General features: G+C 42.7%; 1 protein-coding gene across 1 annotated transcript in view; it reads right to left on the minus strand.

The window, feature by feature from the left end:
- LOC133966562 (protocadherin-15-like) overlaps nt 1–18,467 on the minus strand; it is a 100,436-nt gene that overhangs the window by 27,334 nt on the left and 54,635 nt on the right. The window contains exons 21-23 of the mRNA XM_062401540.1: nt 5,982–6,091; nt 4,978–5,118; nt 364–491 (exon numbers count right to left, since the gene is read on the minus strand). Of these exons, the coding sequence (XP_062257524.1) occupies nt 364–491; nt 4,978–5,118; nt 5,982–6,091 (379 nt within the window). The remainder of the gene's footprint in view (nt 1–363; nt 492–4,977; nt 5,119–5,981; nt 6,092–18,467) is intronic.

The following is an 18,467-nucleotide window of genomic DNA, read 5'->3' on the forward strand; positions in this document are numbered from 1 at the left end:
GACAGAAACACAGGGTGGTGCTGAGAAGCGAACGAGCGAAGCCTCCTTAGCAGAGCGGGCTGATAATCAGACAGGATGTCCGGCCATGCTTCTGTGAACATACTGGAATTACACCGACCAGATCTCTCTGATCCCACCTGCTCGGGAACGAGGCCGACAGTGGGCAGAGCGAAATTGAGGAGGAGATGCAGCCAGCGATAGGGGGAGGAGATGAAATCGTGCCGCAGAGAGCACATCGGATGGATTCTCCCACCGTGGCTGCAGGGTGAGCGTTGAAGAGGTGGAGGCAGAACCAGGCCCCTTTAGTTTCAGCCCGTTTCCATGCATGCTGATACAAAAAGCTGTTAACTGATGTTTTCTTACCACTATCTTGAGCACGGAGCTGAAGATCTTGGTGTCCTCCGTCACGCCGCCTATGTAGAGCTTCCTGCTGAAAAGGGGAGGGTGGTCGTTCTCGTCAAGCACCTCAATAAACACCTTGGCTGTGTTCGCTGCAAAAAGCACATATTGCACAGGATGTGAGTGCACGCCTCTACTGTCACAATACAGATCTACAGCACGTAGCCATCATAGTGGTAAAACCTGCATAAATAACATACAGCACTCAACTCCACTCTCTCTACTTAAATCTACCTATCCAAGCATCTGATAAGGGGATAATGCATAAGGGCTGCACCCTGTCAAAATAAGAATTGGGACACACAGGCCCGGAAGGATGAGAACATCACGGTCACTGACTGTTAAATAAACACATCTCTGAAGTCGTCCGCCCTGGGGCTGATCAAATGCTGCACAATTAAGCCTCAAAATTGTCTTGTCAATATAAATTTTTCATGGTCATCAACTCGTCCACAACTTCAAAAGCGAGCCAGAAATGATTTCCAAGACGCTAGTCATCACCGAAAACATCTCCGTCTGTCAACGAGATGATGGCCATCACCGATTTTAAATGAACTTCCCTCTCATCCGCAGGCGGGCGTTCTGAACTATTCTGAAAGTTTGACATATTTCAAAAAAGTGGGGAGTAAGATTCACCGAACTTTTTCAAGAACTCACTGCAAATACAAATGTTTCTTGCTTGGCTTGATAATGACCGAGGGTAGCTGAGGAAGCTGAAGAAAATCCCTCTTCGTTTTCAGCGATTTATAATTACACGTTGGGGAGAGAAACATCCCTCAACGCTTAACTCAACACGCCAGTGTGAAAAGGCGTGAGGAGGCACTTCGGTGAACTTTGCGTTAATCTATCAGGAGGTTAATTTTGTTTAGATCACAACAAATATTGTGACTCAAGACAAACTGAAGTGTCTGAAGTGCTAATGACTTCCCCTGATAAGTAGAAAACAACCGAACCAATTTGTATTCTGTTTACCAACCAATTAGTGATACGAGTGAAATATTGCTCCATCAAATAATAAAAGTGACAATAAATACTTGGCTTCTGAGTCGCTACTTGCGAGTGAGGACTACCTTGCATCATTCGGGTTATTTTTGAGAAGTTTCTTTTCTCCACAACTCGCTGCACGACAGTAGCATCAATAAGCAGCTGTGAGAGTTTAACAGGCGAGCGTGACCATGATTGGGGAAAACATTTTGAAGGGCAGACAATACTCAAGTTGGAAACGCCATGAGAACGGAAGAAGGACAGGAGAAGTGTCATTTTAATAACAAAATTAGCTGGTTAATTGGTCTTTTTACGAGACTTTTGCTTTTGGAATTATAATATGTAACTTTGACCGTTTGGGTATCTCATTCAAAACAATAAAAAAAGAAAAGAAGATAGACTTTAATGACGAGGGGCTGTCTTCATCACGATCGCTGATGAAAATATAACAGACGCAATGCGAAAGTTGATTTCAAGTTATGCAGCAAACGGAGTTGAATAATCATGATTGATTACGAGTGACTATTACAAAGAGCTGAAGGAACAATCTGTCAACTGGCTGGCTTTTTTCCCCCTTAGTCTGACATTGTTTTCCCCAACGAGAGAAGCAGATGACGCAATCAGAAGACATTGAGGATTAAACCTTGAATAGTGGATTTTTCTGAGTTTGAACTCAGGTATGTACACAAGTCAACAAGATATGTAAATTAGGTTTAGGGATTTTTCGACACATCATGTCTGTAAAAAGGAAACCACACTTAAAACAAACATCACCCTAATTTGTCTCTTTTACACGTGGGCAAATTATCGCAGTGAAACATTATTCCAGCAATGCAGTTTAGGTAAAACAAAAAAGAAAGAAGCCCGGTCAAGGACCATTTTTCTTCTAGCGCCGCACACAAATGTAAAGTCGAGTGGCTTTGGAGCTAAGGATGCACCGGGGGAATGGGACAAACAAAAACACAGCACATCAAATTACAAGGCACAAATGCTGTAGTGTGGGAGGGAAGACCCCAGGGGCCGGGGGGAGAGGTCTACACAGCCCCCCCCCCCCACTGTAGAAAGTGGCTTTATTCCAGCCTCCAAGTTTCAGGACAAAAACATAGATACAGTCTCTCTCTCGCTCTCTCTCTCCCTCCCTCACTCCCTCTCTTAAAGATGCATGATAGAAACTGGTCCATTAAGAGGAGGGATTGCCGCTATAGCAGATTAAGCTCGAGTGTGCCTAAGAGTGCATTATCGTTTCCAAAATATGTTTAATTAAATCTGCTCTCATATACTCCTGCATATACACATGGATATCCGGCTGTGCGTAGACTATGTGCATCACATATGCACTGCATGAGTCCTAATGGGGCAAAGATAATCTATCTGACAAATCAGTCCTGTAATGCTCTGATAATTTAAACTCAATACAGACTCATTAATGAGAGGAGAGATGTTCCCTGTCATGGAGCCTGAGCTGCATTACAATAACACAAGTGAGACGAGTGAGAAAAGAAACAGCGTCACTGCCAAAAGAGGCTGTCAGCCTGACGATGCCAGTTAAGCGCTCTTCCTTATGTGTGTGTGTGTGTGTGTGAGAGAGAGAGCCCTCGACTTTGCATTCATCAGATAAGTGAGGTGTGCATTTTGTGTACTTGTAATTGTCAGTACGCGAGAGAGACAGACGGCGCGAGATGGAAAGAGGTGGGAAGGATAGATCATTGATTATTCATTGGAGGCTCAAATGGATCGAAAGTGAGGTATGAAACCCATTTGTTTTTGGTACTTCATCCATCATTATGGCAAAACTTTCGTCAGTAAACAGGAAACAAAGGAGCCTAATGATATTCCAGCTGAAGCATGGAGAGACTGCAGACTGAAGGTGTAAGTAGGCTTGAGACGGAATGCATCAGTCGGTCAAACAGCGTCTCAAAAAACCTTAATTTCAGGCGGCGGATGCATCTGACACTTTCTTTAACTGTCTGGAACGGATAATGATCCTTGCTTTATGCAGCAATGACCAGGTAGGGCGGAGAGCAGGCTTCACCTTATCTCCCAGGCTCCGTTCAAGTACCTCTATCCCTTTTTGTGTGTTTACAACTGAGCGCAACACCATGAATGCCTGCGAGGGGATAGCATCTGAAAGAATCCGGACTACAAAGACGAGGGAGAGATGCTCAACTGTGGGAGAGGGGATCAGGGAGTGGGGAGGAGGCTGTGATGTCAGGCTTTCAGCCTCCCTCTTCCAGGGAGTCCGTAGACCGGCATGTTGTACGATATTGTTTGTTTCATACACAGCGAGGCTTTAAGACTGGGAAAACACATGAGGTTTATCAACTGAGAGTTTGTTGTGATTAATGTTTTGTCGCCCGCCCCCGTGTTGGGGGGGTGGTCGGCCTAAATTGTAACAAATGGGCTATTACGGCTTGTTAGACCCTTGCGACGAATTTGGACACAATAATTTTAAGGATTTATGATATTGTTTAACTGAGTTTTTCAGTAATTACTGTGACTGAGAGGTAAGAGTCAGAACTCTACACTGCACATGTATCTTGTTATTCAATATTTTAGAAGCTGTTTTGAGACAAGAACTCCTGACCAGTGGCTCTGGACATTCTCAGGATTTACGCCAAATGTAAGCAGGAGATTTTCTGAGGCGTTCACAACAGCTTGAAAATCTCTGGAGCTTTCAGGCGAGGGTTGGCGACTGAGTAGAGCAGCAGGAGGCAGAACAGAGCGTATAAATTCTGCTGTGAAAATCTCAGGTTTTTGTTTACAGCACATCGACACTAGAGTCGGCCCTTATCACCAACCGCTCTCATCGTCCTTCCAGTTTGACGTCTTTGTCTTCCACGTGTGAGGCCCCTCTTTTTCATCCTGAGATATTTGTATCCTTATTTGATTTTTCAGTTGCCCACATGCTCGCTGCACGTCAGCTCACCAGATATTTGTTCTCACTTACAGCCCCTGAAGAGAATGTCCAGAGTTCAGTACAGTGTCTGAAAGCAGCTAAACTAATAGCACTCCACCAGTTTAAGTTTCACATACAGGGAGTGCACCGCAGGGTGCAAATAACCTATTAGCAGTCACTTTAAATGGCATATCGGTCAGACAAGCTGCTTTTTCCAATATGCTTTCAACAAGCGGCTGCTGAGCTGGACACAAAAAGCAACCAAATACAGTATAACCTCAGTCAATTCAAAATCAGCTTGATGTTGAATGGAGTGTGAAACTCAACAATCAATCACAGGATGCAGCAAACCTGCCACCTGCCAGTTTACAAATGGTTGAGTGCAGCGAGGAGCGGTATCGGTGCATGAAGCACATGAGCACACAGCTCAGCAGAACACACAATGACATGTTGTTTCCCTTTTTTTGGTCCAGATTGGCAGCTGCCAAAAACTAATATGTGAACTATAATAAACCAAGATCATGGAGATCCTTCGTTATTGTTCTTTGTTTCTTACTTTAGAAAAGAACATGTTTAACTTTTCTCTTTTTATTATATTTTATAGGTATGTGCACATGAATAAAGCATGACATGAAACATCGTTTTCATCTCCGATCCCTCACGACTCAACCTAAACATCGCAGCCGTGTATTTCTTACTTTTGGAAGGAACGCGCAGGTTTGACATGACGACCAACATCGAGTCTGCCTGGACCCTGAGGACATAGCTGGTCACGTTTTCATAATCCAGGGGCTTAGCTGTGGAGATGACGCCTGTCCTGTTGTTCACCTGGAAATGACCTGGAACCAACAGAAAAACACAGCACATAACAAAGAGGAAAAACAAAATGACTGTTGAAAAAAAAAAACACATCCCGAGGGGAGTTGTGTTGAAATGCCACTCCACACTGTCTGTAGTGAGTGGCAGCGCTGGAGAAAGAGAGCAGCCATTGGACCATAAAGAAATCACACACAAAAAAACATTAGAAATTCTAATGGAGGAGACTGAAATTATGTTTTTTTCAAAATGATTGTCAGTTCAGTTACGGCTCTGATAAAAGGAAATAACACAGAAATACTTTTGGTCCCTTTAAATGACAAGGACAGAGCCTAGCTCCTCTGTGTCCGTGTGAAAAGGTCAAGCTTCACAACGCCTTTTCTTTCCCAGAGAAGATCACTGTTTGGGCCTGGAGGCAGATTCATGAAACTCTTCTGAGGTCCTCCTGCACTTTCCATGAGCATCTAAGGAAATATGACCCGACAAAGATCACTGCGGGGGAAATCGAGGTCCGCATGGGAGCCGGGCTACAGCTTCCCCTCTTTCGCTCTCTCGATACAGCGATACATCTGCTAATGGCTCAAAGAACGGAGCGTTGATATCTGCATTAATGAATAAGAACCCATGTTTGTTTTTTGCAGTTCTCTCAACTGCAAAGAATATCCGCAGTTGTCGGAGAAAGGGTTTGTAGAAGCTGACATTATCTTTTCTCTATTTTGGGAAATGAAAACTGGAAGAAGAGGACTTTGTTCTTCAAACAAAAATTTGAGTAAGTGTGTTTGGCTGGGAGTGTTTATAGGAAACCAATCGTATGGAAAACAACATTCCCTTGGAGTTCCTGAATTTCTGAAATGCCGGATTAATTGATATGGTCTGTAGCACATACCCTGTTCATTTCCTGCCACGATGGAGTAGAAGATGGCTTGATTGACAGCAGCAGCCAGGATGGTCCCCACCGGTTTGCCAAAAGGAGCCAGCTCACTAACTGGAGGGAACCTGGAGAGGCACAACACAAATCACAAAACAAAGGGTGTGAGGACAGAAGGGATCAATTGGAAAAACCTGAGCATAGTGGCAGACCATTCTCACAGTAAGGGTATAGAAAGGGGTAGAGATGATTATAAAGGTTTTCATAAAGACTACACAAATTTCAAGAGAAAAAAGGCATTAAAACGAGTGTATTGTGTTCTTAGAGTCGATATTTATCATGGAGACTGTGTCAATGTTTGGTTTGTTATACAGAAATATCGATTGCAATTAACATTTTATAACATCTTTGAAAGATCCATCTGCCAGAGGCGAAGGTTTTGACCAGCAGTAAGGTTAAGTGCTGTCAATTCAGAATAAATTTAAGTTTTTTAGGAAAACTATCCTCTTTCCTGCTTGTGTTTAGCGGGTCTTACTGACTTTGTACTTTTTAAATCTGCTTTGAATAAGAAATCTGTTTAAAAAGGATAAAAATTTATATATTCTAAAACTGTCATACCAAAACCGTTTATTGTTCCACTGATTTGAATTATTTTTGTCATTTCTTTCAGTAGTTCTACCCATTCACTTAAACTTCAGGAGTCTTCAGATGCAGCTACAGCAGATACATGTACCTTTTATTCCCTGGTTAATGAATAAGTGATTTTCCTTTCAAGGAGCACAACAAATTCAGGAGGAAAAACTTTAAATCATGAATAAATAATCCGTAAAACAGTTTGGATTGATCCTACTAACTTAGTGGTGAGGATAGAACACTCACACGACTGAATATGGCTCAGGGACATCAGCAGAATAATTGAAGGCTTGACGTTAAGGAAGCAAAGCTCTTGTTTTTATGCTTGAGTCATTGCTGCTATCAAACTATGATCATGAGCTTTGGGTAGTGGCCGCAAAAGAGATGAGGATTCAAGCAGCCAAGATTAAGTTTCTCTGCAGTGTCGCTGGACTCGGATTCCGAGTGATAAAGCAAAGCGCCTTGCCAATTCAAGAGAAGCTCTGCATCGAGCTGTGGCTCCTTTGTGTTAAATAGCACCAGCTGAGGTTGTTTTGCTTTGAGACAAGATGCTTTCTGATGGGAGGAGACCCCCGGGCAGACGACTAGATTTAGGTTAAATTGGATCAATCAGCTGAGGTTTATGGTGCTTCACTGGGGGGAGCTGTAGGAATTTGCTGGGGTATAAACACGTTTGGCTGTTCTGCTAGTCCTAAAGAAAAAGTGGTATAGACCAAGTTGAGGCTGATTCCTGAATGCCTGCCAACGATGGCAAACATTTTATGGATGTTTCAATGGACCACAGACGCGTCTGGGATTACTCCTGGTGCTGCTGATTGTCTGTTGTTTGCAATGAGGTTATGTTGTGTAATAAATGTAGAATCTATACAGTGTATACAGTGTATGGTAGGCTATATACAGCAGGCATGCAGGGAATGCAACGCTCTTTCAGGGCTTTTCATTTATTCATAAATGTATCATCTTCTTTGATTTTATATTACAAAATAAAATGACCTGACAGTAAAAACCAGCACAAACATTTGTGTGAAGAGCTTTGAGTTTGTTTGGCCTCGTAAGTGTGACTGTGTAAGAGTTAATGACTTTAATTGACTAACAGACGTACAAGTGTCTGCAGTTATTATTGTCACCACAAATTACAGCCGCCATAAATAGCAGGGAACCCCGTCTTGGCAGTTTGTCTGTGAGGACTGATTTCAGCTGATAATGTCATCTCGTTCAGACACCCTCTTGTGATGCTTCCACTGCTTTCTCATCTCAGGCGTCTGCGCATGGGGCTATATTCCTCTGAAGTTGTCATTTTAAAGTTTGACTATAACTCACAGCGGTGGTAAGAAACCTGTGACAACGCTGTGGGAGTAATACTCACAGCATAATCTGTGACAGTCAGATTCTATTAAACAGTCAATGTCAGTGTTAAAGGGTATTTTGGGGAGTAGACACTATCTCGGCAGTCCAAGTTCTACACACAGACCAGCCGCGATTAGACGCCTCCAGTTCATGTTTATATCGTGATTCAGTGCTTTCATCTCTACTCTCCGCTGGGCCCAAAGTTCCAACACATTTTACTACATGCATAATAAAATCATCACAAGAATGAAAAGGCCATCAGACTAACTTTCCCTTGAGGGTTGATTGCTATTTTATGGACTAACTCCCCTTTATAGGATTGCAGTGGTGGGGGCTCAACTGATATCCCAGGCTGAGGATGAAGAGGGGAAGAGGAAGAGAATCCACATAGAGACAGAGAATGGTATTTTCTGAAAGGACACACAGGTGCTGAGACAATAAATGACACCGTCTTCGCTGCTCACCGGAGTAAAACCACGCAGTCAGTAACTTTTCAGACTCTTGACAGGTCTAACAGTCACCACAGAATTTGTGTTTACCCCTCTGAAAGTTTAAGAAGCAATAGGTGCAAACAGCACAATCTTGAAGGACACAGGGAAAAGGACTCGTCTATCCATCCTGGAGGCCACAGTTTCTGTCTCGAGAGAAAAACAATTCCCAAGGACATCTCGAGTTCAGGATGTTTCTGGGAAATAGAAGCTATTCTCCCGGACGGAGGATGATATAGTGAACCATTCTGAGAGATAATGTTGTTGAGTGAATGCTGCAGTGAAATGACACAACCGCATGTGTTCTCAAAGCCTTTCTCCACCAATACAGTGCTGTTATGGACACATGAATGACGTGCTATTTGAATTATACGTAATGACTTCTGTTCATTTCCCCTCAAGGTGTTTTGTTGGGCTGTCACTGAAGCATCGCTATGTGGGTGGCATGCGCTACACCGATAACAGTCTCTGTGTAAATATGGCCCTCACGTAAGTAGATCATCTGTGTGGCTTCCGGAATAGGAAAACTAAAACACGGGGGGCAAGCCCTTGAACAATGAGACCACAGCGAGGTGCAGCAGAGCCCAACATGTGACTCTAAATCTGTCACCATTCACTGAAACCTAGGGTGACTAAGTGGTTGTCCACAAACGTATGCCGCAAAATTCATTTTCCAAGCCATCGATCGTCTGTTCTGGAGATTAATAGCACAGAAGAGGGGATGTCATTGGCCAGTTGAGACCATTTTCAACACAGATTAAAAAACCTCTTGCTACTGAGCAGCTGTCGAAGATACTAATTCAAGTTTCCACACAACAACCATTCATGACGCAGGTTATCAGCCCCATAGTCAGCTTGCTTAGTATATAAAATTCAATAAATGGTGTGTGAGTATTGAGGTAGCAAAACGTAAACGTCTTTTTCACATTTTGCTCTGTGACAGCCTCATGCTAAAAGTATTTAAATTCATTGGGTCCCTCATCAATCTAAGCTCAAATACTCATGGTGACAAAGTGAAAACAGAAAATTAGAAAATTTGAAAAGAAGTGAATACATAATGTCGTGAATGACCTTTCCCTCATATAATGTTACGTTATCTTATTAAGAACTAGTGGCATAATAATTGGACTATGGGCAGAAAGTTACATGAATCGGACTGGAAGGCCGCTGGTTCGATTCCTTACTTTGACAATACAACATACCTGCCAGGACAACACCCGGATCTGTTCCAGAGTCCTAAGAGCACTCTCTCTACCCCCACTGTCTAAGTGCCCCTGAGCAAGGCACCTTACTCCCCCAACATCTGCTCCCCGGGCGCTGTGCATGGCTGCCCACTGCTCTCTGTGTCCTGTGATGTTCACCAGATGGGACAAAAACCAGAAGAGAAATTTCCCTACTGCAAGTGTTTGGGATCAATAAATGTATCTTATCTTATCCTATCTTATGTTTTTTTTCCAAAGTTTTCCAAATACAATCCACTACTTTTGGTATTCAGCTTTATTGGCTGCAGCTTTGGTGAAACCCCTGGTCCACAGCAGGGCTGGATAACTTTCGCTGATCCATTCATAGTAAGGCCGTGCAGGAGCTAGCACCGGGCTGCGCCGTGTGATTGCCAGGAAGAGGCAGAGCTGACATGTTATCACTTCCCTACAAAGTGGCTCTGCCTGAGGGTTATAAGCTGCACAGAAACGCCATGGGGGATGTGCCAGGTGTATGAAGTGTGCAGATAACTATAAAGGTGTATCCACATGTAGACAGAGAGGATGACAAAAAGGTTAGATACAGTAGATAGAGCAAGAGTGAAGGACCAACAGTCCAGAAGTATGTACTGGGCCAATTGACTGTGATTGTGGAAAGATAATGTAAACAACTAATAATATCTGCTTCTGCTGAGGAGGTTCCTCACAACTCTGTTTGTTTAGAAGCAATATTATGCATAAAAAATTATATTTATGCATAACCAGATTATACAAACTTTTGAGGAAGGATGAAGTATAGGCCAGGGAGGAAATTTAGCTGCGGATCAGGGAATTTCATTTTTGACCTTTCCCTCCGACTTCCTGAGGAATAATGGATGGTTCGAGATGAAATCAGGCACATTTAGGGGCCTGAGATATATGAGTGTGTGAAATTTTGCATCTTGATTGAATTTTAGGGGACTGTTGGGCCTTGGCAGAGCTCTACCCTCTACTGAGCGTCATTCCAGTTTAGTTTTCAGTTTAAATGTGCAGGCAGGAACCCTAGGAAATGTCTTTACCAAAGAAAGTAAATAAGTTGCGAGTCAATTATGCACAAGGCAATAGCATGTACCACAGAGCAGGGCCGGCGCCACCTTGAATTCCTTTCATATTCAGATGAGGAGAAATCCCGGCCAGACAGAGAGCGACAGAGAGATAAAGAGAAGCGGGAGATGCTGACATGTCTATAGGCAGCGGCAGTGAGTTCTGGTGTCAACATGAGAGAGGGTGAGTGACACGCCACAGAGGAGTGTGGGCGGCACACAGGTGTCAGCGAGCTCTCTGCCCCAGGGCCGATGGTGGTGTGATGCTTACGAGACGAGGCAGAGGTGTATAAACCTTGTCGTGCGCCACGGAGGCAGCGGTGACTATCGTGCTACCCCGCTTTCCCTCTTCTATTCATGCATTGCATCAGCGAGCGAACAAACGCCGATGGACATCCCGGGAGAATCAAGGAGGGGCCGCGCTCAGCCAGGGTCTCTGGTGTATGGGGTAGACGCAGAGCTGCATAAAGATCCTGAACCACAACACAGGCAGCCACAAGTCAATTCGGACAGGATGTTGTGAAAATCATCATAAACAGTGGGTAAATTCCCAATTTTTTTTTCAAAAAATTGGGAATCAGCACTTTATTGCAGATGAAAGTGTTGCTATGCAAATTTTGCTCAGCACTTGTGAATCAGCCTTATTCGATGACTGCTGATGAGGTAGATATGTGCCTGAGAGTTTGTTGGTGTGCTTTTATGTTACCCCTGGTGCTAAACTTGTTTCTTCCTTCCTGGAAGCAAATTGAGAGAGGGACAAAGAAAGGCTCCTCTAAGTGGAACTACAGTAAATTACACAAACGGCAGGACATCTCGGCAGCTCCTCGAACAGCAGCAGACAAAGAGGAAAAACACTGCTGCGAATCCAGAGCTCATGTATTCCATTAAGACCGCGGTTCTAAGTGGTTTTGACAACCGAGGCAAAGTCTGCTCAGTCATACAGAATAATTTGACACAGGGAAAAACATTTAATTTACACCTCAATCTTATCACAGATTCTCAAATGTCTTTATATAAAATTGCAAATGAATGGGTGAATACCAGATGTATACAAAGCCTGTATTGTCCTACTTCAAACCAAAGAAACCACATCAACCAAATCTTCAAACTATTTCATCTGTTTAAAAAAACTCTTTATAGACTCAGTTGCATGAGTCCATAAAAGATGTAGGTGTGCTAAATGTCATTCTGTGCCTGATGTATTTGAATGAAATTGGAGTTCAGGCTCGGATACAGAGAGAACACAAAGCTGATTTAATTTTATACTATTTTAAAGTTTGAGTTGAAGTGTGGTTCAGACTAAAAGGGAGAACTTTAAAGATTATAGGTTATGTTTGGCAAGACCCAGGAAAAAAGTATATGGGAGACGTAGATAAAGAGAACAATAACTATTACAAGCTCCAGAAACCACTCAAGGTATTCAAAAGCCTTTGGAACAACTTTTCTTCTGCAAGAGTCAAGTCTCTATCTTGAATTTACAATAGGCTAAAGCCACTGAGGATGAAAAACCAGCATTAGTTGCTCCTTCATAATGTCAGAAAACAGTTTATACATCCATACTCCAGACAAAACCCATGTAGTGAATACTGAAAGAAAACCGTTTTTTTATAAAATTAATAATTTAACTTGAGCAAAACAGATTCTAATCAGTTACTCCTTGTGTCCACGTGGATGTTTTTACCAGATGTGATGAATTTCCCATAAGGTCTTACATATCTCAATCACAATACTGGGATGGATATGAGTTCACAGTGATCTTGACTTTTGACCACCAAAATCTAATGAAGTGAATATGTTGAATTAGAGGAAATTCCCCTGCTGGTTTCACTGACACTGACACTGCAATCATAATGCTGTTGGGCACTGGAGCACGGCAAATCACCAGACAACTGTGAACACCCAACATATAGGCACTCATGATGCCACAGTGCCACACAGGTTAATGCATTAATGTTGCCTGTCAGAAAGAACAGATTCAATTACACTCACACATCATGTAGGATGCAGGAGCAGAGTGGAGCAGTGGGCCGCTCCCACTAACACACAAAACTGCTCCTGAAATTCAAATATTCCATCTACAGCACATACAGTGTGATAGAAACAACGATTGGTGTCTCGCACAAAAAAAGCATTTTTATTTGAGACTTCACACAAGCCCAAAACTACTTTCAGACAAAAAAAGATGAAATGAAATCTGTCAAAACGAAAGGTTTGGATTATCCAACAAAACAGAGGTATTGTTTCTGGAACGAGGTGCCGCTGTCGAGTTCTACAATTCTCATGTTTCGGATGAACAAAAAAAGGTAATGTGGTGATATCCCAGCTCAAACCTCGGAACACAAAAAAAAAAAATAGATTTTACTGCATAACCTGATCCACATGTGGAAGTTTGCCTTCAAGAATCTCTGCTAGAAAGTCATTGCACTTTGATGTGAAATGTTCTCATTGAAGCCAGAACACGATATTTCACAGAACCCACCATGTTGTTTCATAGCCTAAACCTAACCAGGCAATTTGGTTGACAACACTGAACCAAACTGTGAGTGAAGACCGAGGTCAGGAAGACTTTCTGCTAAAAGGCTTTCTGTCAGGTTTAAATTCTCCCAGCCGCATGACCGGATAGGGTCAAGGATAAGTGAAAATGTTTTTTTGCGCCTGAGGTGGTTTCACCATTTAACCACCAACATTCAGGAAGATACCACGGCAGACTGAATATTATACACATAATCATTTACGAACAGATATTCATATATTTTTCTTTCCTTGGATGAAGTTCTTGATAGTGGGACAACAGATCTCTGTTATTAAAAACTGCTGAGCCGCCTTCTTCTCCTCAACAATCTTCAGTCTATCTGTGATCTTAGCAGAAGAATTATTGTTTCACATGACTAATTCATATTTTACTCCAGGAAAGTCCAGTTTAGTCAAGTGTACAATGTTTTATACCTGTTTTAGGCAAAAACAAGAACGGTACTCAAATATGATTAGTTGAGTCAAGTAGAGAACACTCATGTTATATAAATAAGCATGGGTTAAATAATGTACAGTGACAGAAGGCTAAACTTCCACTCCTAAATAAAAGCACCTCATAAATGTTGTATCTTCTTTCATCAGACAGTTGTTTTCCTCAGCATTTAAATCAGATCATGCACATCTGGATTATATGACCTTTTTAATTTGTTGACAAATAATTAATAGTTTAAATTTCTTCTGTAACATATCATTTTATTCAGCAAAGTGTTCTTCACGATAACTGAAGAGCCGAGACAAAGCAACGGCTCTGTTATTAAAGTAGATGTAGGCAATTACAAACTGTTCTGCATCAAATGCTCATCTTAAAGGGAAATTTGCCATTTTTTATGCATTATGTGTAAATTTGTGTTTCTCAGAGCTTCTCAGAATTACACAGCTTAAGCAAAACATGTTACCCCCTGCAGCTTTCAAACACATTGCAGTAAATAAAAAACTATTAGTACATGTTATATTTATTCCAGCTGAGGCCTCCTTGAATTCCCAAATTTGTGTAAACCAAATTTAACACTGGGAGATATTAGCACATGGTGTTAATGAGATGCTGACTCACACTTGCTAAGAGGATTTAGTGGAGCTAACAAAAATCTCAGAAATCCAACACCTTGGATATAAAGTTAATCTCCAGCAAGTATTCTCATGCAACTGTCATGTTCTGTAAAACAAACAATGTTTACATCCCCTCGTCTGGTCTGATCATGCTCCTTCCTGAGCTATTCCTCTGATCACTTATCTTTCCACACCAGACCCAGATTTCCTTTGTATTCACACTCAGCCATTATACTGAGTTCAATAAGAAAGAAAATGGGCTTCAATCGAAAAAAAAAAAATCTTCTGGAGGGCAAGATGGAAAACATAAGCAGAGCTGGGGGACCAACATTCACTGTGCAGCCAGCCTCTGTGCGCCAGCTTAACCATGTCGGCCCACTGGACGTCACTTCACATTTTATCCACCCGGTCATTTAGCACACACGAGGAGACCTGGCCGGCCGATGTTTTGGGCACCGGTGATGTGCGTGTTGTCCAAACTGTGCCAGCCACTGAGGCACGCAATGCGATATCAAGCAGAGCCATGTGGGTACTGATGCCATCCTGCATGTTTTACTGTCAAACTACTGCTGCTGCCCAAAATGGTCTATTCTACCACACCAACACCTGGAGACCTCACACACAGGACAGAAAAACAAACGTTAGCACTGCTCTAACTAGCAGAATGCAAGACAAAATATCAGCTGCAGAATACTATGTGTGTTGGACCAGAGTCCAGGAATCTCAGACACTGCAGTCACAGGTGTTGACTTATGTTCACGTCTGATTGGACGGATGATAGAGATGGGAAAGATTCCAGTTTAAACAACCTGTAAGTGCTCATGTCATCAATGGTTGGATTATCCCAGAGACGGTTTTGTGAGGCTGAGAATATCGTGCACTCACATATCTATTAAACTTGAATTACACTGAACGCTGGACTTAGTAGGCAACTTTACACAAAAACAACCAGACGATTAACCACACAACTTGGCAGAAGGACACGGTATGGTTCGGGGAGCAGCTGGTAAAACGTTTGTATTTTTGACAATACTAAAATACACTATTTTCACTGAATAATCATGAAAAACAGGCAAAGTTAGAGAACTGACATAAGAGTGGGGGTGCAATTTAAGGGGTGCAATTAAAGTAGACTGTCTGGAGGAGGTATACGCTCTGCCGAGAGCCATTCTTGTCAAATTTGAATTCCGTTTTTTAAGTCCTCCAAAGCACAGCAACAGTGCATTAGCTGTTGCAGTATTTACAGTAAATCTGTATCCCATCCCTTTAAACTGTTATGCTCTCCTGGTGCCCCTGTGCTCGTTGTCTGGGGAGACAGGTATAAATGTCGTCTAAGTATGATTGTAGCTTGTAGCTCAATTTCAGATTTTTACTGTTGTGTACATGAGGCTGAATTATTTTTCAACTTTTCATGTTATGATTATGGATATTTAGGTAAATAAAACCCTTAAACTGCACTCACATTTCCTGTGTGGTGTTCACCCATTGTTCAGCTAAAACTAGGATAACAACTGACCTGCCGCAAGAAACAAGCAGAAGAGAGCGCAGTGATGGGCACCTCCATTTGAAACGAGGCTTACAAAACATTTTGCACAATAATTACCTGCTTCACCCTCATTCTCAGAAACTCAGGACCCATCATGTTAGAAAAGGCTTCGCAAACATTTCAGAAATCTAAATAAAACAACCTCAATTATACAGCAATGTTCCCTCAGTGCCAGCAGGGGTTTACTCCAGCTTCTTCCCACAGTTTAAAGACATGTCATTTCGGTTAATTGGCCATCCTAAATTGTCCGTAGGTGTGAATGTGAGCGTGGATCGGTAGTTTGCATATGTATGTCGGCCCCGTGATATACTGCCAACCTGTCCCAAGTGTACTCCGCCTCTCACCCGATGTCAGCAGGGATGTTCTCCAGCCGCCACGCGACCCCCAAAGGATAAGTGTTAAAGATAATGGATGGATTATTCAGCACCATGCATCGGTTTAGAGCATTTGCATCCACCCGGTGCTTATACACATGTTTATGGTTTCTGATACTGGTCTGGAAAGCCGGTTCTACTCCTGCCTGGCTTTCAGCGTCGACCTTTAGCTGATATTTGGGACGAGTGCGATGAGTGTGACTTGGCATCTGTTAGACAAGTGATGCCTGCCTACTTAGCGCGCGTGTGTGAAAGGTCAGTGTGCTCCTGGTGCTTAGAGGTTCAGGGCTCAAGGCATTAGATTCAAACCTGTGGCTGAAAATCAATCATGCCCTTCAGAGGTATGAAAGACCTCCACGCCACATGGCTGTTTAGAGAAGGATGGAGGAAAGAATAGCAGGATAGAAACATTAGAAAAAAAGGGAGAGTTGAGATTGCTTTTCTCATTTTTTTTTCAAAGTGTAGATTGGCAGTGAAGGCACGGCGGCAGTGCGTGGGAGAGCACAATGTAAAAAGCTAACCTATTAAATGCCTCATAATAAGCAGCGATGACTAGGTAGCGGGGACCTCTCGTCTCTTGTGTAAACATCTGGGAAAAACAAGGGTCAAAAGAAGGCTGCCAATAAAAAGCGCTATACGCTATGAAAGCATGTCATCTGCCTAATTATGTCAGAAACACAGCCTCGTCTGAATAGAAAATGCAGATGGATGGATTTGTTTTCTCTCAAAGTGATAAATGCTGTTTTTTCCCAGATGTCAGGAACAGTTGATGGAGGGAACAGAGCTGAGCCGCTCTCGCTTCCTTTAATTCCTCTAAAAACAAGAAGCGGCGGCTTCGTGGAATAAATTTCTTTCTTCAGTTTAATAATCAGTGGCCATTGGTTGTGCATGGAGTCCACAGTGGCTGGTATTTGATATAGAACATCCGTCTACTTCAGGCCTGGTGTGAGTCAGACCGCGGAAAACATTAAATCAGTGGTCACACCGGTCAGATAACTATAGGAAATTTACACAGGATGTCTCGATGGTCTGTAAATGCCAATAAATTGCAGAAAAGCGTTATGCAAAATTACACAGTCTGAGCTGTTACCACTGACATTCACATTAATGGTCAGAATCAAAATATCAAATGAAGGGGAAAAAAAGACATGTCTGGAGGCTGAGGAAAGCTGTATCTCAATTCCATAAAAAAAAAAAAAAGGCATCTGCATGTTTTCTGAATGAACTGTACATCTATACATCAAGCAAAAGACATAATGTGTAAACATCAATTAAAGCACACTGTCACTAATTGTGCAATCACAGGGGGGGGGGCGGCAAGCTCAGAGTGACAATATGTTGATTGTAGTCATTGTTTATAATGTATCGCTCCATAATGAGCTGTGGGGCTTTTCTCTGGATGCCTAACTATGTTTCCATGAGACAGGTACGCCACATCACCTGCTTTCTAATTCGTCGCTGTAGAAGAAATAAACAATGGCGTGACATTTCACTGCCAAATGATATTCTCTTCAATCTCACTTTTTTTTTTTTTAAAGTGTGGCAATATGCTTCAGAGGGAACACGCATTATAAATGTCCATCAGAAGTCTATCGCAGAATCACACAAGCCCACATAGACACAGACTTGGCCCCTCGCTGGAGAGGAAATGAAGGACTTTAGTCACTGTAAAGGGAGGAGATAAGCAAAGGGAAGACAAGTGAGAGAGAAACTGACAGAGAGCGACATAAGCAGAGGGGGGTGGGGGGGAACTCAGGGGGGATGCAGGGCTTCGGTGGGTTGAGAGGAGGAGGAGTACGAGGAGGAGAGGAAAATGACATACTCAGAAGCGCTGAGGCAAAAGTCTCATGTGATTTAGAGTAGATTTAGAAAAGGAAGTGCTGTGGGGGAGATAAGCGGCGCAGAGAAACTGCTCCGACCGCAGGTTTCCAGTGTCGGGCCAGAGAAGTAGCCTCAGTGCGAGAGGGGGGGATTCACATCGCAGGACCATGTTAGATAGCGGCTTACCCCTCCTCCTCCGCGGCCACACACCCAGGGGGAAATAATTCCCTTCCCAGTGCCCAGTGCTAAAGACTTTGCCGAAGGCTTGTGTCCGTGAGTTCCATGTAAACGAGCCATTCACAGCGGTTGAACAGTAGACCCAATTATTTTTCCAGCAAAAATCTTTCCAAAGTGTTATATCTTTTTAAGCTGTTTTAAGCAATAGTTTTCTGCAGGGCTCCATGATTAATCACATTTATGTTTCTCATCAGTGCA

The sequence above is a fragment of the Platichthys flesus genome, chromosome 12, assembly GCF_949316205.1.
Source record: "Platichthys flesus chromosome 12, fPlaFle2.1, whole genome shotgun sequence".
NCBI classification, from domain to species: domain Eukaryota; kingdom Metazoa; phylum Chordata; class Actinopteri; order Pleuronectiformes; family Pleuronectidae; genus Platichthys; species Platichthys flesus.